The 25302-nt window shown below is 41.1% G+C and overlaps 2 protein-coding genes across 2 annotated transcripts in view; one reads left to right on the top strand and one right to left on the bottom strand.

Moving 5' to 3' along the window:
* PPM1L (protein phosphatase, Mg2+/Mn2+ dependent 1L) overlaps positions 1 to 25302 on the bottom strand; it is a 328056-nt gene that overhangs the window by 259992 nt on the left and 42762 nt on the right. The window lies entirely within an intron of this gene.
* Positions 5342 to 6450, top strand: LOC118894293 (TP53-regulated inhibitor of apoptosis 1). Its single transcript, XM_036850383.1, has one exon. The coding sequence runs from the start codon at positions 5342 to 5344 to the stop codon at positions 5570 to 5572; it is 231 nt and encodes a 76-aa protein (XP_036706278.1). The 3' UTR covers positions 5573 to 6450.

The following is a 25302-nucleotide window of genomic DNA, read 5'->3' as shown; positions in this document are numbered from 1 at the left end:
TAAGATCAGGAACAAGACAAGGTTGCCCACTCTCACCACTACTTTCAACATAGTTTTGGAAGTTTTAGCCATGGCAATCAGAGACGAAAAAGAAATAAAAGGGATACAAATCAGAAAAGAAGTAAAACTGCCTTTTCTTTAAAAGTAAAACTGTTTGCAGATGACATGATACTACACATAGAGAATCCTAAAGATGCTACCAGAAAACTACTAAAGCTAATCAATGAATTTGGTAAAGTAGCAGGATACAAAATTAATGCACAGAATCTCTTGCATTCCTATACACGAATGATGAAAAATCTGAAAGATAAATTAAGGAAACACTCCCCTTTACCATTGCAACAAAAAGAATAAAATACCTTGGAATAAACCTACCTAAGGGGACAAAAGTCCTGTATGCAGAAAACTATAAGACACTGATGAAAGAATTAAAGAGGATACAAACAGATGGAGAGATATACCATGTTCTTGGATTGGAAGAATCAACATTGTGAAAATGACTCTACTACCCAAAGCAATCTACAGATTCAATGCAATCCCTATCAAACTACCAATGGCATTTGTCACAGACTAGAACAAAAAATTTCACAATTTGTATGGAAACACAAAAGATCCCGAATAGCCAAAGCAATCTTGAGAAAGAAAAATGGAGCTGGAGGAATCAGGCTCCCTGACTTCAGACTATATTACAAAGCTACAGTAATCAAGACAGTATGGTACTGGCACAAAAAGAGAAATAGAGATCAATGGAATAGGATAGAAAGCCCAGAGATAAACCCACGCACATATGGTCACCTTATCTTTGATAAAGAAGGCAAGAATATACCATGGAGAAAAGACAGCCTCTTCAATAAGTGGTGCTGGGAAAACTGGACAGCTCCATGTAAAAGAATGAAATTAGAACACTCCCTAACACCATACACAAAAATAAACTCAAAATGGATTAAAGACCTAAATGTAAGGCCAGACACTATCAAACTCTTAGAGGAAAACATAGGCGGAACACTACATGACATAAATCACAGCAAGATCCTTTCTGACCCACCTCCTAGAGAAATGGAAATAAAAACACAAATAAACAAATGGGACCTAATGAAACTTAAAAGCTTTTGCACAGCAAAGGAAAACATAAACAAGACGAAAAGACAACCCTCAGAATCAGAGAAAATATTTGCAAACAAAGCAACTGACAAAGGATTAATCTCCAAAATATACAAGCAGCTCATGCAGCTCATTATCAAGAAAACAAACAACCCAATCCAAAAATGGGCAGAAGACCTAAATAGACATTTCTCCAAAGAAGATATACAGATTGCCAACAAACACATGAAAGGATGCTCAACATCACTATCATTAGAGAAATGCAAATCAAAGCTACAATGAGGTATCACCTCACACCGGTCAGAATGGCCATCGTCAAAAAATCTACAAACAATAAATGCTGGAGAGGGTGTGGAGAAAAGGGAACCCTCTTGCACTGTTGGTGGGAATGTAAATTGATACAGCCACTATGGAGAACAGTACGGAGGTTCCTTAAAAAACTAAAAATAGAACTACCATATGACCCAGCAATCCCACTACGGGGCATATACCCGGAGAAAAGCATAATTCAAAAAGAGTCATGTACCACAATGTTCATTGCAGCACTATTTACAATAGCCAGGACATGGAAGCAACCTAAGTGTCCATTGACAGATGAATGGATAAAGAAGATGTGGCATATATATTCAATGGAATATTACTCATCCATAAAAAGAAATGAAATTGAGTTATTTGTAGTGAGGTGGATGGACCTAGAGACTGTAATACAGAGTGAAGTAAGTCAGAAAGAGAAAAACAAATACCGTATGCTAACACATATATATGGAACCTAAAAAAAAAAATGGTTCTGAAGAACCTAGGGGCAAGACAGGAATAAAGACGCAGACGTAGAGAATGGACTTGAGGACACGGGGAGGGGGAAGGGTAAGCTGGGACGAAGTGAGAGAGTGGCATGGACATATATGCACTACCAAACGTAAAATAGATAGCTAGTGGGAAGCAGCCGCATAGCACAGGGAGATCAGCTTGGTGCTTTGTGACCACCTAGAGGGGTGGGATAGGGAGGGTGAGAGGGAGACGCAAGAGGGAGGAGATATGGGGATATATGTATACGTATGGCTGATTCACCTTGTTATACAGCAGAAACTAACACAACAATGTAAAGCAATTATACTTCAAGAAAGATGTCAAAAAAAAAAAGCCCAGAGACTATGGGATGAATACAGGCTTTGCAGCCAGAAGACCGCAGTTCTAATTCCACTTTTGCCTCTTTACTCCTAAAGCTATCAAGGGAATTAAATAAAATTACATAGGTAATATATTTTGTGCAGTACCAGACACCTAGTAAGGGCTCCATAAATAACAATACTGTAACCATTAAAAGAAGCACATTGAATACGTAATTCATTTTGTACCCTCCCAAAATTCTTCAACAACGCTGGAATCCAAATGAAAACTTAAGTCTATAGTCTACCTCCACCAAGTGGGTCTTATGACTCAGTTTCTTATGCTATGTTAAATGACTCTATATAATGTCACTAAACCATACATCTCAGTGTACATTAGAAAGTTCCATTTTTTAAAAATTCTTATAATTTAAAAGAATAAATTTAGACCAATGGAAATTGAGCAATATGTCTGAAATCAGACCTATTAAAGACAGGTTTAGAATTTGGACTCAGAGAATATAATTTTAGACTCAGTGCTACCATCTACCACAATTATGGTACTCAGTTTATACTACGGTACATTTCTTTTCAGCTGCTGTTCAACTTTGCCAAGGTTGTTAAACACCAATATATCTATCACTTTTGACCAAACTCTAAATATCAAGGCAAGACTTCTGGCAGCTCACCAAAAGAGAGAGGGGAACAGAAGTTAGAACTGTGCATAAGTAAGACAAAGGAAGGCTTGTTTTTGCTTCTCCTGAAACATATCGGAAGATACCATCAAATGAGAGCAGAAGAAAAGCAGTCTGACAAGACCAGTGGAAGCTGAAAGGCAAAGAGAATCAGATTTTTAATAGTAAAACTGTTGCATTTCTCTGTGGGCTATAATTTTCAGAGTTTAAAAAACTACCAATTGATTATTTTAGTCAGTATTTTGATGTACAAGAAACACTACTAAATGGGATAAGGAGTTGAAAGAATTGTAGGGCAGTGAGCTCAATAACTCAGTTGAACATTAGATCAAAGGCATTTCAGTTTACTAGACCTATGTTGCAAAGGCTTACGTAGGTAGACAAAGGCTTTCAAATAAATATACTGTCCCAGCAGTCTGCGTGAAGCACTAATTTTATACAAAACATATCCTGGATTATTCTTCTTCTTAAGCTTAATAGTTTCAACTTCACCACCAACCGTTCTTAAGCTGCAGTTCTGTCTTTGCTCCATAACCTTTCCTTTGTGTTGCATATTACTCTTGAAGATTTCCTAACTCTAACAAATCCAGTTCGCTTTGCCATCTTTTCAGCATCTGGCAATATTAAACTTTTTCTTCAAACTCTTTCCTCCTTGAACTTCCCTGACTTGTACATTCTGGTTTTCTCATACTACGATTCCATCTCTCTTTAAATATTCCTTTTCCTTCCATCTGCTGACTATTCCTTGATGAACAGACTGCATTCCATGATTTTAACCAACAACTCCACACAGTTGGTTCTCAAATCTCGTGTTCCAGTCCCTGTTTCTACCACCCATTCCAGGCTATAGCCAATAAGAGACACTCATCTGGCCAACTGTCTCCTCAACCTAAATACTTATGTCTAAATCTGAACTCCCTCTTCCAAACCATGCCCCTCCCTCACTCAAACCAACTCCCTTTCTCAACTTCCCTCTCTTCCTCAATGGCACCACAGCTCTCTCAGTTACTAAGACACAGATATTTAGAGTCACCTCTGCCTCTATGTGTACTTCAGTCCATTAAGGTACTGAAGTCTTTACTTACAGAACCAAAATTAGAACATGATCTACAAAAATAAGAAAGAAGAAAAGTGCCACCACAGAAGTAAAGCAATTAAAGAAAAACAGTGTGAATATTAAAATATTGGGATTTCCCCCAAATTACTACAGTTTGAGGAACAGAATATCTGAAGTACATGCTATGTAAAAATCCCAATGTATGGTTACCATACACATCCAGTGACCGTCACCCCTATTTTAGCAATTCTTGTCTTCACAGCCATCTCTTCCTCATTACTAACCAACGCCACTGCTCTAGTTCAGGCTTTCATGACCTCCCATCTCAATAAGTCTTGCCCCTCTTCCAATCCATTTTGCCCAACAACCTCTGACATCAATCAGTGCCTAATATTTATTATGCCATTCATTTACCCGAAGACCATCAACGACTCCTCAAGCTCCTCAGTCTGGCATATAACTGTATATCCCCCTCCTGGTGGTGGGGTCGGGGAGCTCTTCCACTTCAGATATATCCTCACAGTTCACAGTTCTCATGCAGGTATGAGATCAAGAAATAACTGGTAGATTCAACTCGCGTCTACAACTTCCTTTTCATTTTCTTTCTCTCCTATTCTTCTCTTCGCAACTTTTCTTTTCTACCACTTTCTTGTACTTAATTTCTTTTTCACCTCCTTCTCTATGCTGATGGCTCCAACTGGAATTTCTAATCCTTAGGAACGCTAAGAACTAAAAAGATTATCAATAATTGTTCTAATCAATAGTTAATAAGAAAGACTCAGAACAGAACGGAAAGTGGAAGGAAGGAAATCTTAGCTCTGGAATAATTGTGTCCCCCAGGTTCTCACTGAAATTCTAAAACAAAGTCAGGAGTGAGGCCATAAAGCTCTCAGATCTGACAATGGAGGCCTCTTTGAGGATGAATGGTATGCCTTGCTGCCCTTTTATTCAGGAATACAGAGTAGCATGAACAGAATTCTTCTCATAGTTTTCTAGATTTTCCCCTATCTCTCATCAGAAGCTAGACAGGGCCCTGGGCTTTCCTCTGGTATAGATATATATCATATGGAAAAGAACTCAATATAAAAGTAAGGAATCTTGGGAAATGTATACACTATACGTTCCTCTCTCCCATCAAACCAAGGATATCTTATCCTTACAGAGCCTGTAATTAGTTGGGGTTGGGTTAAAAAAAATACCTTCTCTGCCTTTCTTAAATCTCAAATTTTAACTGCATTTTCTTAGGCCAAATTTACATCTTCAAAGGAAAGTGAATTTTCTTTCCCTCTTTATAAAATGCTCCGTTTTTCACAGAAGAGAAATACAACAATTCTCACTGTACTCACAAATATTTAAAGTCCCAATCAAAAGTCTATGGGTTGATGAACAGCGTAGGGGAGGCTTGCACCGACATGAAGCGTGAGTACGACCAGTGCTTCAATCGCTGGTTTGCCGAGAAATTCCTCAAGGGGGACTGCTCCGGGGACCCGTGCACCGACCTCTTCAAGCGCTACCAGCAGTGTGTTCAGAAAGCAATAAAGGAGAAGGAGATTCCTATTGAAGGACTGGAGTTCATGGGCCATGGCAAAGAAAAGCCTGAAAGCTCTTCTTGACCTTGACAGTCACCTTGAAAATGGACTCCTCAAATCAGGAAATTGAGGACTCTGGATCATGTCAGTTAAAGCTGTGAAGATAGCATCGATTTGATGAATTTAGGAGAGAGGAGTTTCCTGTCCTCCTTCTTGATATTTTTCTCTCATTTGTAAATGATGAAAAAAATCACTCTTTGCTTTGAAATTTCTGGCTTTGGCATCAGCAGGAACTCAATGTGCTAAATAATGGGATTATGGTTGCAATACTTGGTCTGGGATCGGTTTTAAATATACCTTGTATGTAAATGCTGATAAGCTTGTCAGGATGACCAAGGCTGCCAGAGTTATGCTTCGAAGGACATTACTTGTACACTGTACTGGGGTTATTGTTCATGGAAGCAACTGGTTAGGATCTCTCTTTTCTCTCAGGGAGATAATGCTTTGGAAAGGGTTCCCAGCACAACAGTTTCGATCAATGCTTGGGAGCACAGTTTTATTTTTATATAGTAACTTAACTGTTAAGATTGCTGGTGGACTGGGTTAGCCAAGAGGAAGACAGCTTTTAACAGTTCCCTACCTTAAGAAGAGGTGTCAGATCTCATATTAAGATGTGAAAGCTTCAAGAACACTGTGAACACCATCTCAGAGCTCATGGTGTAGTTCAGCAATTAAGATCCTTGGAGTGGCTATGCAGGAGGATCCTAAATTGCAAAGATTTGCTGTTGCCAGTTTTCAACTTAAGTAAATGAATTAAGTCAACCTGTGTATCATAAAAGTGCCAAAATGCTGCATCTGGTTAAATGGGGGGAGAAAAGAGTTCACTTTGCCTCCTTTACCCACCCTGCCCTGTAATGCCTGTAATCATGAAGATGGAACAAATTGTAACATTTAGTTTCTATCATTATTTGCCCCTGAAACTCAGTCCACTTTATGGAACTACCACCCTGTAACCCCACACGTCCCATATATACACTGGGGGGAGTTTTATAATTTAAAAATGAAGATTTATCTAAGCTAGGTAGTATCGTATAGCAAATGGAAACCACTGATTTCTAAAATTTCCACAGTAAGCTACACAAATATCTTAAAATGTTTATATAATGGCACCCAAAAAAATGTCAGGATCAGGTGAGCACTTACATACTTTAGAATGTCATGTAGTCTCCACAGTTGCGTATCTTGAGTAATGTGGTTCAATTTTTTTTGTGCCTATATAGTATGAAACTTGATTTACAGAAGTCCTAGATCCTATTATCTCTTCTCCACTTTACCAGTTATTTTATAAATAACTTCATATTTAATGTGACCAGTCCTTAATGTCATTGCAATATGTTCTGCATTTATATTTTGACAGGTTAAGGTCCATTATACAAAAGATATTTGGAACCCAGTTGAGGGAGTCCAGGCAGCAAGCTAGAGTTACGTATAACTGTCCTGAAGTAAGCCTGGCCACAAGCCAGTCAAAACCTTATAGGCTCTTGAATCTTACCACAAAACTGTCTGGTTGAGCCTTGAGAATAAAACAAATGTTATTATAATTGCTACTGAGGGAATAATTTTTTTCTGATTGTTCCTCATGCTATTTTGACTTTATCCTGCCCTTATAAAATGGCTCCCACTATCTCAACTACTTAAAAGGTTTTAAATTTTGAAGAGGAAATCTTAATTGCTCTTCAATGGTGGTCTCTCCTAATTCCTATGGCTACAGGAAGGTTTTAATTCCAGAAACAAATAAAGCCAGTTCTATATGCAGAAGAAAAAAAAAAAAAAAAGTCTATGGGTTCACCTAAAAATGAAATTGCTGTTCACTGCAGATATACTCACATATACACACAATTCTTTCTCCTTGTCCCTGATACTTTTTACTCTAAAGAAGGAGAAATCAGTTTATTGACACCTAGGTATTTTAAAACTTCTCCTTTCCTCTGTCTCTTCTTTTACTGAAGGAAAAACTGGGGGTTCTGTGCAAAAGGGAAGGTCATTTGTATTCCAACAGCATATTTCTGTGAGAATGCAATGAGTACAGGAGGAATAAAAGATGATGTCCAGGTAACAGAAAAGGAGTGTTTACATTTAGGATTTCTCTTCCTTTCAGTTCTTGGCATTTAACTTAAACACGCTCTCCTTGCTAGGGAAAAAGAGCCCAAAATAATTATAACCTTTCGCGGCTCCAGTATCTGTCCAGAGGGTTCAGTGTATGCCCAGCCCGGGCAAAATGTAAAATGTTTGTTTTGTTTTAGCAAAAGTCTTTTTTCTGCATTCTTCATCCTTCCCTTTCTCTTTGATTATAACTATATCTCCCAGAAGTCTGGTGCTTTCTGCACAGGTCCTGGGAATAATTTCTAATGGTAAAATGGCAGATATTATATTATGAGGTTATAAGGCCAGTTATTCATTGAACAAATGTTTATTAAGCACCCATTATGGAGCTTCCCTGGTGGTGCAGTGGTTAAGAATCTGCCTGCTTGGGCTTCCCTGGTGGCGCAGTGGTTGAGAATCTGCCTGCCAATGCAGGGGACACGGGTTCGAGCCCTGGTCTGGGAAGATCCCACATGCCACGGAGCAACTAAGCCTGTGAGCCACAACTACTGAGCCTGCGCGTCTGGAGCTTGTGCTCCGCGACAGTGAGAGGCCCGTGCACCATGATGAAGAGTGGCCCCCGCTCGCCGCAACTAGAGAAAGCCCTCGCACAGAAATGAAGACCTAACACAGCCAAAAATAAAATAAATAAATAATAATTTTAAAAAAAAAAAAGGTGTATCTTTAAAAAAAAAAAAAAAAAAAAGAATCTGCCTGCCAATGCAGGGGACACGGGTTCGAGCCCTGGTCTGGGAGGATCCCACATGCCGCGGAGCAACTGGGCCCGTGAGCCACAACTACTGAGCCTGCGCGTCTGGAGCCTGTGCTCTGCAACAAGAGAGGCCGCGATAGTGGGAGGCCCGCGCACCGCGATGAAGAGTGGCCCCCACTTGCCGCAACTAGAGAAAGCCCTCGCACAGAAACGAAGACCCAACACGCCAAATATTTTTTTTTTTAAATCCAAAAACTTGATAATGACCCCTGCCTCTTTAGCTCTGTAACCTCCCCTCCAACTATGCACCTCTTCATTTAAAAAAAAAAAGCACCCATTATGGACAACTTGGACCTTCCTCAAAATGTCAATCATTGTTCCTGGGAGAGAAAGGTTCTGTAATCAAAAGGTTTTTTTTTTTTTTTTTTAACATTGGATTAAGCAGGTTTCTCAGAACCTTTAATATGCTAATGAACACCTGGGACTCTTTAAGAGGCACGCAGGGGCTCCCAGGCTTACTGACCAGCACTACTTTTATTGAGCACCTATTTGCAGCTCTGCAAAATGGTTTGGGAAAAGTTGTGCTTGGAGAATTCAGGGACAGCAGAGAGCATCTACACTGGAGTAGAAGATTTAGAAATAGCCTCATGGAGGACCATTTGAGCCAGGTCCTGAAGGATGGGTAAAATGTGACTGCGCAGAAATGGGAATAGGATGCCAAGTGCGGGGAAGCCCTGAGCAGTGCCCCTCTGGTCACTCCCTTTGGGTCATCTACCCACTTCGCTTGGGCTGAAGCTAGTCTGTCCTGTCCCGCACCCCAGGCTGAGGGAGTGTCTATTGCTCAGAGCCCACCAGGCCCCAGACGCCCAGACAGGCATGAAGACCCAGCTCTGAGGAGGAGGGGAAGGCAATGAAATGTGAAGGTGGAAGGTTGTGAGTTTACTTCTCATCCCTCCCCGACCTCCTTCCAAAGACTTCTTTATTTTAACTCTCTTTTGGTCTAAGCAAGTTAATATATCTTGCCAGTTCGTTTTTAAAATATAAAATCCTTGAGAATAAAAAACCTTTACTTTCCTTTGTATCTCTAAACAAAATTTCTCAAATGTGTAAACTATACTATTGCCCCGTTTTATTTGTTTCAGATGTAGAGAGCTGTATGGCAAGCTGTCAAAAATTATTGCTTTCTAGAATAAAGTAGACTTATAGTGTGTGCAGATTGCTCCATTGACTCAAACTCACTCCCTTCACTTCTGGCTCTCTAAGGCAAGGGTCATTAGAGAATAATATTTTTGAATTTAAAAATAAAAATATGTGGCTTAAATGCAGGCATGAAGCTAAACCAATGGGCTGCTACAGAAGTGTGAGGGGGTAGGGAGTATTGTTAGTGTTTGTAGAACTGTGCCAAAAATAAATTGTTTTTATCTGATTATAAACGCAATGCCTATTTATCATTCAAAAAAAAAAAAACAAGCAACAACAACTTAGAAATGTAAAAAAGCCAAAGAAGAAAATTAAAACTACCAAGAGATAACTTCTACTTAATAATTTCTTTAAAACTGAATTCTGGTAATTTAAAAGAGACTTTTAAAATTATGGTACAATACACATAACAAGAAATTTACTCTCTTAACCATTTTTAAGTGTACAGTTTAGTGGCATTAAGTACATAAAATAGATTTTGATGTCCAGAAAACTTGGGTTTCTCAAGCCGTTTCAGGAAAAAAAAGCCATTTGGCCCTTAAACAACAGCAAAACGCTATTTATTAACACTACATAAGGGGATAAAAGGGATATCCTTACAGAATATTTAAGTAACATCTTAATAAAGCCATTCTGTCTTTGAAGGAAAAATGCTACATAAATAAAAGGCATTATAAACATGATCTACTTTCTCCTAAGGTTGGCAGGGACTTTCTCACATTCGCGTTTCTTCACTTCCTGCCAAACACAGCTGTGTCCTACAGGTGCAGAACCCTAATTTAGCATTTGCTACCTGTAACCAGAGTGTTAGAAATCCTGGCCAGCAGCCCCATCACTGACGTCACACACTAAGCACACCTCTAAGGCCACACTTGCCAAGCAGTCCCACCCTTCCAGGAAAAGGAGAACAGCCTTATCTTTGCACACCCTCTTGGTTACACTGCTCAGAATCTCATAGATTAAGTGCAGTTCTCCAAAGGAATCATTCTATTAAACTTGTCCTTGGAAAATCAAGCAATGTATAACTACACAATCAGAGAACCTCTTGGCCCCTATCATTTCAAAACAGCAAGCATAAAGAAGACTTTTTCTAAAACCACACCCATGACTTCAGCCTCCACGGAAAGGTACCCAGGCACTCTCTTCCGAGAATGCAATGCTTCTGAGTCTTCCTGGTATAGAACAGAGATGTCATCTATTTCATTTTATGAAGAAAGAAAAAGGAACAACAGTTTGAGTCCCCTGCCTGGAATCACTTGGAAATCACAGTGACAACTTAGGAAAGGGACAGTTAAGGATCGTATTCTTTTTGACCCAATTAATGGACACACTGTCCTTAAGGAAAAGCAGGAGGAGAGAAGAAGGAAGAAAGAACAGTTCTTGGCCACAAATCACCATCAAAGGCTCAAATGTTCACACGTATTTGGCTAAGTGCCCAACGCTTAGACTCAAAGACACAAACATCTCTGGGCAGCTGAAGGGCATGGAAGGCACCAAAGTAGTGAGCTGAGAGAAAAGTGTCCTCCACAAGGTCTGAAGCAGGGACCAGCTTAGGAGGAGCAACAGCAATGCCACAGTCCAGGGGAAGCTGCTTTGGGATTGAAGGGATAAGGTGATGCCCACCCAGTGCCACACCAAGTGCCTGGAACGTCCAATTTGCCCATTTGTAGACAAGCCTGCTGCGTTCTTTTTACAGGTCTTCACGGGCTTTACAGATGGTCGAGAATTATTGTTTGCTATAATCCTACTAAGTGCAAGGGTGGCGTTACAACACCCTGGGGAAGCTGAGGCTTAGGGGAGTAAAGTAACTCTCCTGAGGTTCTCAGGTAGAAAGTCACACAGCCAGGATTCAGAACCAGGTCTGCCCAGCTCTGAAGCCCACACCTTTTCCACTCTTCCACTGTGCTGACCTCACAGAGGACACAGGTTAGGACGTTCAACTGAAGCTCATAAAGAGAAATATCTTATTCATAATATATTAAAACAGGAGTTGGCAAATAGAAAAATTTCACTTTTGTTTTCTCTTACAACCCTTCAAAAACATTAAAAGAAAAAAAATTCTTAGCTCATAAGGCTGTGCCAAAACTTGGTATAGGCCCAGTTTACCAACCCCTGGGTTAGAAGACATGGTCCAGGCAAAGCTCAGTGATTCTGATGGATGAGAACTGTATCACTGACTCAATCTCTTGATTTACCTAGGCACTTTTCACTTCAGAATGGGGAGAAAAAGAGGAGGCTAGAAGAAGATCAGTACTCAATTTAGTCACTTCTTATACATTCCATTATTAAGTGTAAGGAATAGCGGTCCCTTATATAGACTCCTTCATTAGAATGGTTTTAGAAGCTATCCAGCATTCATTTCATTTATCTCCTCATTCTATTTCCACGCTTTTGCATATTCCAACTTAGGCATTAATCTGTCACTGAGAATCAATGCTTTCTGCAGCCTAATTAAAAGTGACTATTTCAGGGGCTTCCCTGGTGGTGCAGTGGTTGAGAATCTGCCTGCCGATGCAGGCGACACGGGTTCGAGCCCTGGTCTGGGAAGATCCCACATGCCGCGGAGCGACTAGGCCCATGAGCCACAACTGCTGAGCCTGTGCGTCTGGAGCCTGTGCTCCGCAACAAAAGAGGCCACGATAGTGAGAGGCCCGCGCACCGCGATGAAGAGTGGCCCCCGCTTGCCACAACTGGAGAAAGCCCTCGCACAGAAACGAAGACCCAACATAGCCAAAAATAAATAAATAATAATTTTAAAAAAAAAAAAGATCACCTGGAAGCCTTGTTAAAACACATTAAAAAAAAAAATGTTTAAAAAAAAAAAGTGACTATTTCAGAGGGCCATAACATAATGAACAGAAACCTAGGGAGATTCGAGTTGACCATGGGCTCTTTCAGTATGATCAAAGACCTCTCTGGGGTTCTGCTATTTGAAATTATAGAAAATATTTTCCATTCACTTTATGACACTTGTAAAACAGGCGTTTGAACACTCCCTGCAACTTGCAATAATCATTAAGTCAACCTAACAGATGTTGCAAACTGGATCCAGTTCATCAACACTAGAGCACATAATGAGATGCATTTTAAATGACATTCAGATTTCACTATGCAAGCAAAAATAATCTACAATTTATGACCTCCTTAATATTCTCGTTAGATACTAAAACTTGCATCAAGGATTTGCTCTCAGACCATCCTTAAGCATACACTAGCCATGTGCCTTGTCAGTTGTTGGCTGGCCGACCTCTGCCTTGGTCTGGGCAATACAACTTTAGTGCCAGGTCCAAGTGTCTCTGGTTAAAATATTTTCAACTCTGCTGATTCATGCCCAGCTGCTTGGTAGCTACAGAGTGGAAACAGAAGATGGCCACCAGAGACCAATTCAACAGCAACAAATGTTATTTTCACTGCTGAGCTAAACATGTTGGTAACCAGAAGATTCCAGATTCCAAAGGCCAGGGCCTAATTTCATAAGTCTGCATGTAGAACCACACAGCCTATCCTACAGGTAAATATATACAGCCCAATTTTGATCACAGGAACAGCCAGCAAACCAGGACAGAAGTGAGAGCAATAAAAGCAGCTCCCTTCTTGAATTTTGCCCCTTTTGTCCAATTGCATAATACCCTCTTATGAAACCCAGGACAGACAGGAAAAAGACCCGGCCCAAGACCTACTAACACAGATTAAAACAAGACTGGAAAAAAGTGACCAACTGCAAAAGCCAATTAATTACAAGGCGCAATGAAACAAGGAAAGTGCTTCCTTGTCTACAAAGCGCATGGCAACCTCGTTCATGATGAAGACTCCCAGCACCTAAGGGCTTGGAAGTGTGCATTTTACATACAGTATATCGTATAATCATCATTAACTTGTAAGATAGGAAATAGCACCCCCATTTTACAGACGAAGAACTGAGGCTGGAAGAAACACAGCCAAGATCACACAAGTAAGAAGGCCAGGCCAGGGATTCAAACTGGGTCTGTCTGGGATCAAACTCGCCCTTTCATTTCATCAGGCTTGTTCTCCCACAGGAAAAATAACACAGCAGAGCATGGAATAGAGAACATTCAGGAGTTATACAGGCAAGTGGTATTAGTAAGCAGCAGGGCTCCAAGCTCAGGCCAGGACTCTACCATTCCATGGGAGAGATGGCAAAAGCAAGCCAGGATGCAAGGGCCATAGCTGCAAACAACGTCATACTTGGCACCAATCATCTTCCTAAAGTCAGTTCCCAACACCCAGCACTGTCAACATGAAGCTAGAAACCAAGGTGAAAGTGCAGAGAGCTGGGACTCAGCGCCATGGGAGTCACCTGTCTGGAAAGGTAACATGGACCCCACCAACCGAGAGGCTGAAGCTGTTTAAATACTGTCTGTCTTGGCTCCAGGTTGGTCCGGGAACTAACGTTGAACCTTCAGGTGAGAAACTCAAGACGGAGAGGAAGAGGGAGAGGGCAGGGGTTATGACAAAGGACTGGCAATTTTTAACTCAGGACCATGGCAAATACAATCACCTTTCCCTTCATTTCTTCACGTCAATGACCTTCGCAGAAGGCCAAGTCTCTGCGATCAAAAGAACAGAAGGGGACTTCCCTGGCGGTCCAGTGGTTAAGACTCCGCGCTTCCACTGCAGGGGGCACAGGTTAGATCCCTGGTTGGGGAACTAAGATCCCGCGTGCCACCCGGCGCAGCCAAAAAAAGAAAAAAAAGAAAGAAAAAAAAGAACAGAGGGAATCAGAATAATGATCTAAGCAAACTAAAAAAAAAAAAAAAAGTATTTTGCCAGAATTACATCAGAATTTTATATTTCCCAACACCAGCCCCGTGCTGGCAGAGCCGGGCCTCGGGAGCTGATTCCGAGAGAACCCTGGTGCCAGGCACACCAACATCAGCAGCTAGCATCCCCTCCCCCCGGCCCCTGCTACCAGCACTCTCACCCTTCTGCGAGCTACTGCCACACTTCCTACCCAAGTCATCCAACCAAACATATAAAGCCAGTCCTGAATTGTGGGAGGTGGAAGGCAAGGAAGCTGGGAGCAGGGGTGGTGAACAGAAGGGGAGGTGTCCAGGAAGGTAAAATAACCTTCCTCTTCTCTCCAGAAAGAAGCTACTCTACAAATACAGGGGGGAAGGAAGGGGCAGGATTTCAAAATTCAACCCCTGATTCACTAGGCTATGACTGAGGAGAGATCCAGCTGAGTGCACTGGGCTGACTAGATGATTAATCAGTCCCCTTCTCTGCTCTGTGACGGAAGCCACTGTCTCAAGACTTGTAATTACATCCCAGGTGTCCTCAGGCACCTGAAGGTGACAGCCAGGCCTGGCAGAGCTTCAGGTCTGGCCCTTCTGGGCTGGCTGCCTCTCCCTCCAGGTCAAGTGACACCACTGTCACAGGCCTGAGAATAAGTCAGGCGGGGTCACGGGTGGGGCTGGAAGGTGAGGTCAAAGGTCCTCAGGCAGCCCCACTAACCTGACTCTATCCCGTTAATAGATTCCTGCATCTCTCCAGAAGCCCAGCACCCCACTCACTCCTCCCACAAGGAGGAGAACCCCAGCGAAGGGAGAGGGGAACAACCAGATCCCTCCCCTCTACCCTCAGCCCGAAGAGGGAAACAGAATTGAAAAGAAAATCTTTAGAACATCTAAAATCCTACGCCAATAAAGTGCAATTGCTGGATTCAATCTAGATAAATCAACTTTCTCAGTGAGATAAATGGGCACTTTGAAAAAGATCACTTGCTTCAGATACAAAAGATTAATTGGAAGAGATTTTTTTTTTTTTGATCATAGAGATAAAACAAATCTCAACAAGTTATCTGGTCAGACAGGCAGTAGTCAATCTTCTTCATAAAGCTCTCCTAGAAAAGAAATCCCACGGTTAATACCACTATCTAACAGCCTTTGTAAACAAGAAATGATTCTTTAGACATAAATCTCTAAAACTGCTTTAACTTTACACCAAATGCCTACTACTTCATTCTCAGTGGAAACAAAAGATACTATCCACAAAAAAGTATGGATACAGAAATTTCTTTACCTCAGTCTATTCTTCTCCAAAATAAAGACATCCCAATTCATAAATGTTTCCTCAATTCTTTCACTATTTTCTTTCTTTCTTTTTTTCCTGAACCCTCTCCAAACTAATTATGAGCTCAGGACTGATCATTTAATTATTAGACAATACAGCTGGTGATAGTTTTCACCAAGTTAAAATGGTTTTTATCTCAAGTGTGTTTTCCATGCAACACCAGTTAATGTTTTGTTTTTGTCTATTTTCCAACTAGATGTCCCAATATAAACAAGGAAGAATATGCAGAAAAGAGAAGCAGTTGGTGTTGAAAACTCAACAAACGCCTAAGCTAATTTACAGAGTGACTGAAAAATAATCCACTTGAATCTTAAATCAAAATGCAGTAAGCTGGAAAATGGCACATGACTACACAACATAAACTACCAAAATTATAAAAACTGTTAATGTACTGCAATAACGTTGCTGCTTAGCTGTTTGTCACCATTACAGCTTGCAGAATTATTTCACTGTTGAAGGAGAAACTGATTTTTTGAAGACAGGCCTCAATTTGTTTAAACACCTATGTGCTACCGCAGTTAAATAAAAATGTTCATCGCAGGTGGACTTTCCTAAAATCATCACGAGATGTTCTGATCCAAAACTAAACATCATGGCAAATTGCTTTTCTTAGTCACATGTATTAGACCAGTTTCTCTCAACCTTGGCTGCACGCTGGAATCACCTGAGGAGCTTTAAAAACTACTCATGCCTGAGCCCCACCCTCAGGGATTCTGATGTAATTGGTCTGACATTTTTTAGAGCTCTCCAGGTGATTCTAATATGTGGGTAAGGCAGAGAACCACTGCCTTAGACAATATTAAACATATCAATTAAAAATAATGTATTACAAGCTTACTGTATGCCAAGAATTGTGAGTTACTGAGTAAAAGGAAAAGTGTAGGACAGACCCTGCCCTCAAGACCCCCAGTTTAAGGGGGAAAAAGACATGTAACTCAACAGTTACCGCAGAGTGTGCTAAGTGCTATGACCAAGGAGCAGAGAGCAGTGAAGGGAGCCCAGCAGCAGGGCATCTAACCCAACCAGGCAGAGAGGGAGTGGTGTCAGGGGCAGCTTCTCCAACACCACCATCAGGCTGGGTCGGCCAGGAGGAGAAAGTGTGGAAAGGCATCTCAGGAAGAACGACCAGAATGTGCAAATACCCGGAAGCTCTCCTTGGAGCTCTGCATTTGGTTCTTTACAGGTGAGGCAGAGAGGGTGGATGTGAAACCAAGAGGGAAATGAGGCCAGAGGGGTTTTCCAAGGTGCCAAGAGGCCCCCAACTGGTAATATGAATGGACCAAGTAGTCTGAGTGTAAGGCAACAGTTGGTGTAGCACCTGGCCCAACCCAAGGCAGAGCAGGGAGGTGGGGGGAAGGGGGCGTGCAGGGAGGAATGGCTGCTGCTTCTTAGCTCCAGTCAATGTGAGAATAAAGGCTCAATATTGACACATCTTCCAGATTTTCAAGGGATGCCAAGAATCTGGTCCTTAAGTGAAATCTGCAGGTTTTAAAACATGGAGCAGGAGAAATAAACAAGTCTGCAGGCCAGATACTGCTCACAGAGCTGCAGGTATGGGCCACACCTTTTCACTACATTATGGAAAATGACTTAAGGATTTTAAAGGGGTGAAGCCAGCAGTATCCAATTTAGGTCCAAATACATTTTTAAACGTGAAATTGAACTGCAGTGTTGCAGATAGCAATCTGATAAGTCCAATCGCATAAAGCTTTCACCCCACAGTAATGCTAGTCAAGGTGCCACTGTTCTGAAATTAGGCCCCCTACTTTTTCATTTTTCAGATTCAATACAGGACCTTCTTACTTTTCACTGTAGAGAGAAAAAATCTGGTAAATATTAAGACCACACTTATTAGGATTCAAGGTAATGTAAATTATAGTCAGATCTGAATTACATATTCAGCTGGAGTACAGAGGTGGTAATCGAAAATCACAGATGATCTGCCACACTGGGCTAGGGCTCTAGGTCCCGGGCAGGGATCCTCTGTAGGCTGGGAACACAGCCAGCTGTCCAAGCAGGACAGCCTGACAGGAGGGAGTGGAAAACCCAGATGCCAGGAGAAGGTCACCCAGTCCCCAGAGAGGACTTTGCTTCCTTCATTTGGGCACCACCTCGACCTCCTCCCCAAAGTCAATTTTGCAAATGTAAGCGAAGAGGCAGATCCCTTACACAGGGTGATCAGTTGTCAAATACTGTAAGGGCCAAATGCAAACAGGAATTCTCCACACTCTTAGTATCCATTTAAAGTCACAAGGCAAAAGCTCCATGCGAAGCAAACAGAGCACTCATAGAAGATTCTCAAAAAATCTATAAAAAGGCACTTGGCTTAAACGTCCCAAAGGTATATTTTACAAACATAGCTGTCTATAAACAAAATTAGGAAGTGAGAACATTTGTAGGACCTTATAGATTTTTAGGGAAAAAAAATCCTAAATCAAAAACTGGGCAGTGGTAAGAACACATCACAGACACATGGCTACAAGTGATTCTCAAATCAAATAAATGGACAGAAGTACTGTCCAAAGAAAGACAGACTGTTTATCTAGTAAAATGCTGTTTGATTTTTTTCCTTCAGGTTTTAACAAAAAGAGAAAACATATCATTACCATGTCTGGTAAAATGCCTGTAGTCTCTGCATGTCATTTCTAATTTTAGATATGGAAATGGGATTCTCTCAGGCATTCTGACTTCCAAAGAGCGGTTGCTGAGCTGTGAGATATTAGACTCTCTGAAAGCTTGGAAATTACATAATAACATTTATAATTCAGCAAAAACAATGGTCCTTTCTTTCACAGGAAGAGGCTGTTTAAAGTTAAATTACATTTAACAATCTCTACACTGTCTCTCAAGCACTTTTTAAAGATTAAATGTTACATAAACTCATAAAAGACCTCTAAAGGCAGAGAAGGGGAAATACCCTTAACTATGAAGACTCAAAACTTAATTTGGAAAATTGTTCTCCATCCATCAATTGTCATGCACAATTAAACAGCTAAATAAAGAAATCATAGCAGTAAAATCATTAGAAGAGTTTCTTTTTTCAGCAAGAAAATAGTCACCTTAGTGAACCCATAAAGCATGTATTAGAATGTATTATATGTTAGAATGTATCAATAACATGAACACTTCATTAAGTCCTATCTAAACACACCCAACATACAATTTTAATTTTTTCCTTGATATAGAAACTAATATTTGTGCAAAGTTTTACCAGTGGTTTCTTTAAAATATGACACAAGTCCTTAATTTCTGAAGTTGTTATTCAAAGAGGATGTAACTTTGATTAACCAAGCATCAGATGCTGAAATAGGGATGGTCCTTCCAAGGAGAGGGGCCTAGATTAATGACACCACGTAGGGAAGAAGGAAAATGGATTGTATGAGTATATGACTGCCTACTGGGGATGGAAGGGGGACATACAAACAAACAGACCTCTTTCTACTGGATTAGCTTTTGAGAGCAGCCTAAATTTCCCCTTTGCGTATTTTACACTCAAGGGTTACCACTTTAATGCTGCAGCCAGACCAGCTGGCCAGCACTGTTTCTTCCATTTTCACCTGTTTGGGCTTACTGAAAACTCTAGGAATCTTGCAGTTAATCCATGAGGGGATTTTGCCATTCTCTTTAATAGAGTTAGTGTTCTACCTCCAAAGGGCCTGTACAACCACACCAGTGGTATGAGTAGTGAGATATTTTTAATTGTGTTTTTTTTAACCAAAACTCTGTATTTGTTTCTTTAAAAAACATAACTTTTTAAAACTGCTTTGCCCCAGGAGGACTATTGCTTTTGCCTAGACAAAAGTGAGATTTAAACTCAGGTCTCTGTGACTTTCCAAAGCCCATACTATACCATTACTGTCTTTCTATCATACCACACTGTCTTCTAGTGTGACTTTATTAGGCATATTCAGAATTTACAATATAAATAATGTGTGCATATATTTGTATCCATATGCATGTTTTCCTAAATACATCTGCCACTTACTTGCTCCTCCACAGGAATACTGAGGGCTGAATGAGAACAGGGCTCTATAAACATTCATGCTCTTCCCAAGACCTAGTCACCTACCTTTTAAAATGAAAGAATCTAATGAAAGACGGCTTCCCTGGTGGCGCAGTGGTTGAGAATCTGCCTGCCAATGCAGGGGACACGGGTTCGAGTCCTGGTCTGGGAAGATCCCACATGCCGCGGAGCTACTAGGCCCGTGAGCCACAACTACTGAGCCTGCGAATCTGGAGCCTGTTCTCCGCAACAAGAGAGGCCGCGACAGTGAGAGGCCCGCGCACCGCGATGAAGAGTGGCCCCCGCTTGCCGCAGCTAGAGAAAGCCCTTGCACAGAAGCGAAGACCCAACACAGCCAAAAAATAAATAAAATTTTAAAAAAAGAAAAAAAAAGATTGCTTACCTGCACAGAATCATATCAGCATCTTTAAACCTCATTTCTGAACTCTGGCTCATAGATTTCTAGCCACTTGCTTAGACGGACGGCATACCACAGCCTAGCCACACGACCACCACAGCCTTCTCTCCTGATCACACCACCAGGCACTACCACAGACCCCAGAGAACACCTGTGAGATAGGCTGATACCTGGGATCCTCTACCAGAGTGACTGCACCTGGACAAATGTCTTCTCAAGCAGCAGAATACAAAGGAACTTTAAGGGACTAAAAATAACTGCACACGTGGGCAGCTCGGGCAATTATGAACAGTAAGATGCAAAAAGGCCACAAACCAACTGCCATTTCTGAGGTGCTGGTAGCAAAAGCAGGGTACTGCTTATGATCCCTGCACACAGCACCACCAAGGGGCGGGGAGACCACCTAAGCTACGCCTCCTGCCCAACCCATAGAGCGGCCTCTGTTGTTACCCCGTTTAAGGACCCAAGCACCTCCTCTCAGGGAGCAAGCAGGGGCACCTGTTTCTTGTTCTCGCTCCCTCATGCTGCAGCATGAGCCCTGATAAAGCCTTATCTGGAATTCTCACCTGGCCTCTTATCAATTTCTATTGATTAAAGGGTCCAAGGGCCTGGTTTGTAACACCTGGGGTGAGTTTGGGGACCCAGGGTAAGAGAAAGTAGGGCAAAACCATGAGGGCAGAGTTGTGAGAAAACTACAGCTTTCCAAAACATTATAGAACCAAAAAGACAAAGATGAGCCTTTCCAATGTAAGGAATCAGTTCAGGGAGGAGGACAAGGCATCCTAGGGGGTGCCATCTAAGTAGAGGATGCTGTCTTAATTCCCAGGACAGGACGTCTATGGAGGGGATGCTGGCAGAACACGATGAGACACCAAGGTGCCTTCTGTGAAGGGCCAGGGAAAGCACTTCTGAAGCTAAGGATGGGAGGGGAGCTAGAGCTTGCTTTCCCAGTGACCAAGGCAATGGGTAGAAATAGCTCCAGCCCAGATTAGACAGTAGAGGAAAGTAAGAAACTGGAAGGGGAGCTGGAAGTGACTATATAAGTTCAAACCATGTGTGACACGGAGCCAATGAGAAGTGAGCAATGTGAATCTATATAATATTCTAATTTGCACAGAAGTCCCCAAGTTCCTGTACACTATAGAGAGTTAAATTATCTCAGGCTGAGACACTGTGGAAGAGGGAAAACACTAAAAGAGAAGTGCACTAGAGGCAGAGGACACCGCTTGGAAGGGAAAAACAAAAACCAAAAAAACACTGCAGAAGTCACCTGAGTAAATGCAGGAGCATACAAGTTACCTCAGCACAAAGAGCCAGGCACTGCGCTGGAGCTGTGCCGAGTGTCATCACATCAACACAAGAAGCCCTTGGCACAGGGATCATTTGCTGATGTACAGGAAACTTAGAAAACGTCGATGGTTCTGCTTTAAGCACTCCTCCTCATGCGAATGGCCAGGGACCGACAGTCTTCAATGGACAGTGCTCTCCACCCAGGTTGCAGAAATTAAGTATTATTACTTCTCCAGCACTGCAAGATATAAAATCTATTTACTTAAATTTTGCTTTGCTCCAAGTGCAAAATGTCCTTCAAAGCAAAGGCTTTACGTTCATATTCAGAAAAGGTTATTTGGCCCTAAAATGGATAAACCTCCTAGATAAAAATCACCGATGTTTGAGATGATCTAGGTAGGTACGATAAGTAACCTGGTAAATATTTTTGCCTTTTCTCTCATCATTACTAGAAGGGAAAAAGAAAGTGCCTTATGAATATTACTAAACATTCAGTAAATGTCATCAATCCCACATTGAAAAGACTTATTTGTAGGTCCATGTTTTCTCAAATAAATTGTGAAAACTGACTTATAGCAAAGTATAACACTCGCTGGATGGGCTTGATACACAGAATAAACAGAAAATTAAAACCGTATGCAGTCTTATTTAAAAAAAGAACGGAACTTGTGAACTAGCTCATTAAAAAAAATCTATCTTATCAAAGTTTATTTTAAAAATTGTTTAAACTGCTAATCACTCTTCCCTACCCAAAATAAAAATACAGAAAATATGTGAAAGCCATAGACTGATAAGGATACAAGATATTCCTGTCTTTAGAGTACTTTGTTAACCCAAAAGAGTCTAGGTGCAGAATCAGAGGTGAAGCATCAAATAGGGTGGAAATAAAACAGGATCTTAGGTGAGAGTTGTAATACATGGCAAAACACACGTCTGGCAAGTGAAACTATCAGCAGAATTGCTAAAATAAAAATGACCACAACTCTGGTTGTTTAAATATTGCATGCTATTCTTTCAGGAGTAAACAGAGAAATTTTTTTTTTTAATTCAGCAGATTTTTTTCCCCACAATGGCCCACTGGTTTTTGGCCACAAAAAAATCTCCTGATACTGCTTTAGGTTATTAAGAAAATCTGCCTCAATAGATCATGTATTTTCAGAAAAGAAAAAAGTACTGGGATTTTGACAATCAGCTGAAGGTCACAAAAAATTGATGTAAGTAGAACATAGGTCTCTCCCTGTTTTCCCAATCCACCACACAACAGTGACCTACAGACAGGAATGTTAATGATACAATTAAAAGTTCTCTAAAATTAATACTGTATGAAGGGAAAAAGCCTCAGAAGAAATCATATTTTAATATAAAAACAGTGAAGGCTAAAAATGGTTACCTCTACATTGAATAATATTTTGAGGTGATAACAATGAGACAATTTAAATATTTTAACTATTTTTAAAATCAGTACACATGTTTTTTCTTGAAAAACTGAAGGAAAACTAGCATGCATAAAAAATAATATTCAATTATTCATGCAATAAATAATTTGAATAAATAAATGTTCATTGAGAACCAAATCCAGGCCAAGTATTGTCCTAGGCACTGAGCATAGAGCAATTAACAATGAATCCCTGTCCTTAGGAGGTTTATTTTAATGGGGGGAGACAGATAATACAGAAACAAAAATGTGCCAATAGATGCTGAGTGGCATGGAGAAAAATAAACAGGGTAAAGGGGATGGGAAATACCAGGAAATAGAGGGCAAGTCCTATTTTATATATAATGGTCAGAGAAGGCTTTTCTGATAGGTGACATATGAATAGAGACCTGAAGGAAGTGAAGGAGTAAGCCATGTGGATATCTGGGAAGCACAGTCCAGGCAAAGGGAATAGCAGAAGCAAAGGCCCTGGGGCATGAACATACTTGGGGTGTTGAGAGAAAGGGTAGGCATGGTGACGGGGTGGGGGGGTGGTGATGGGAGATGTCCTTTTGTTTATTCTGGATTATCCAAAGCATTTAGAATTAACTGGCTTCAGAAGGTAAAGGGTAAGAAAAGCAGGAAGTGAGAGTGAAAAGACAGGAACTACATTTCATTGAGCTCCTACTAAGTGACTGATAAAGGACATTATCTCATTTAACCCACTCCTATTACAGGTGTTGTTACAAATGAGGCACAGAGAAGTTAGGAGACAGCTAGTAAGTGGCAGAACCTAATTTAAATGCAGATCCTTCCAACTCTAAAGTTGAAGTCCTTAATCATTATGCTTCTCTGTTTCCTTTAGACAGCCAAAGGTATCAGCTGTAAAAGGGAGAATCTTCAAACTAACTGAGGTCCCACAAAGGGAAAAGCAAAATTACACAGCTGACACCCATGCGATACTTCTATGTGTACATTCTTGTCAGCGTTTATTTCTTCAGATCACACAAAACAAGGCACAGAACATGCTAATTGACGTCTTCAAAAACTGAGGATGAATGATGAATTAGGAATCGAAGTAACAGAGTTGCAGCCCAAAAATACCTGTCACCGAGTCTAGGCAGCTCATTCTTCCCCTTTCCCAGGCCCCACCTCTACCTCCATCCCCTTGGCAGATGCAACCTCCCAGAAAGATAGTTATAAATATGGAAACCCAAAAGGAAAAGATGATGGAGGCAAGAGATGCTTGCAGCTTTTCTTTTGCTTTACTCCATTTTTACATAAGGGCACCCATGCAAACACCATATACCTTTGTCTACAACGTACATAAGCTGTTCAACGAAAGTAGTAGAAATTTATTCCTTTTAGTATTTCCAGACCAGCATTTTCCTCAGCTCCCAGATTTGAATGAGGAGGAGGCTGAGAGGGGGAAGTCTTTGGTTGCTGGTTGGTTCCCTGATTGAAAAGAAAATATTCCCACTCTCTGCTGTAAGTTCAGATTTAGGGGAAAGTAGTAAAGGGATTTCCCTGAGATCGACCTCACCAGTTATTTCTCTAGGGAATGTTTTGCATATAGTTGAAATCACTAGCACTGGTTAGCAAAGCCACTGTGAGATCAAAGAGCTGCAGACAAAAACTGCTGGGGGAGCCCTGTGAGCCTCTGCAAAGAGGTAACTGGGGGAAAGTCTGCAGTTTTCCTAAAAGTAAAAAGATAACAAGAATACAATTAAGCAGTGACTGAAGACAGTTTAAATTCACCTGGGGAAATATGTACTTGTAAATATGATTTGGATTACTTTAAAACTGTTCAACATTGTGTCACGATAAATTTGCTATACAAAGTTATTCATTAGTGTTTTATCTTCTAAACCAAACCCAGAAACACCACAAATGGGCACAAGTAACATCTCTCATTTTGCAGCTGGAGGAAAGGAGACTGGTGGTGATGCATGGCACTGCCAAGTTGCACATCATGGTCAAAAGTGGGGACTGAAGACTGTTTTTCTAAATTTAGAGCAGTGGTTCCCACCTAGGGGCAATTCTGCTCCCCAGAGGATATTTGGCAATGAACACAAACAATTCTGTTTGTCACAACTTGGGGTATGAGGGTTGAGCAGAAGCCAGGCATGCCGCTAAACATCCTACAATGCACAAGACAGTCCCCACAACAGTAAAGGATTATCCAGCCCCAAATGCCAACAGTGTCCAAGTGGAGGAATCCTGGTCTAAAGTTAATTAGAAAGGGGGAGTATCTGTTGTTTGAGGGGGAAAAAAAAGGCAAAGTTGGGAAAATTACTGGGGAATAAAATACTTCTTGATGGATCAGAATTTTGAAGGAAAGGTATGGCCATACATCACACAGTCTGCTATCCAGATGGTACTTGCCCATTTTCCAGTCCATAAGTGATATTTCTCCCTAGAAGTGCTATTCCCTGCAAGTTTGGTGAGGTTCAGCAGCTATAGCAGAAGCAGCTTTTCTTTTCAGTTAGATATGGACCCAGTCAAGACAACCAATGCTAATCTCCCAGGTGCAGCCACTGCC

This window comes from Balaenoptera musculus, chromosome 4, assembly GCF_009873245.2.
Source record: "Balaenoptera musculus isolate JJ_BM4_2016_0621 chromosome 4, mBalMus1.pri.v3, whole genome shotgun sequence".
Lineage (NCBI taxonomy): Eukaryota > Metazoa > Chordata > Mammalia > Artiodactyla > Balaenopteridae > Balaenoptera > Balaenoptera musculus.
Note: the sequence above shows the minus strand (reverse complement) of the source record. Positions and strands in the feature narration are given on the sequence as shown.

What these genes read in the sequence shown, in the direction of transcription:
- LOC118894293 (XM_036850383.1), top strand. Translation starts at nt 5,342, where the DNA reads ATGAACAGCGTAGGGGAGGCTTGCACCGACATGAAGCGTGAGTACGAC.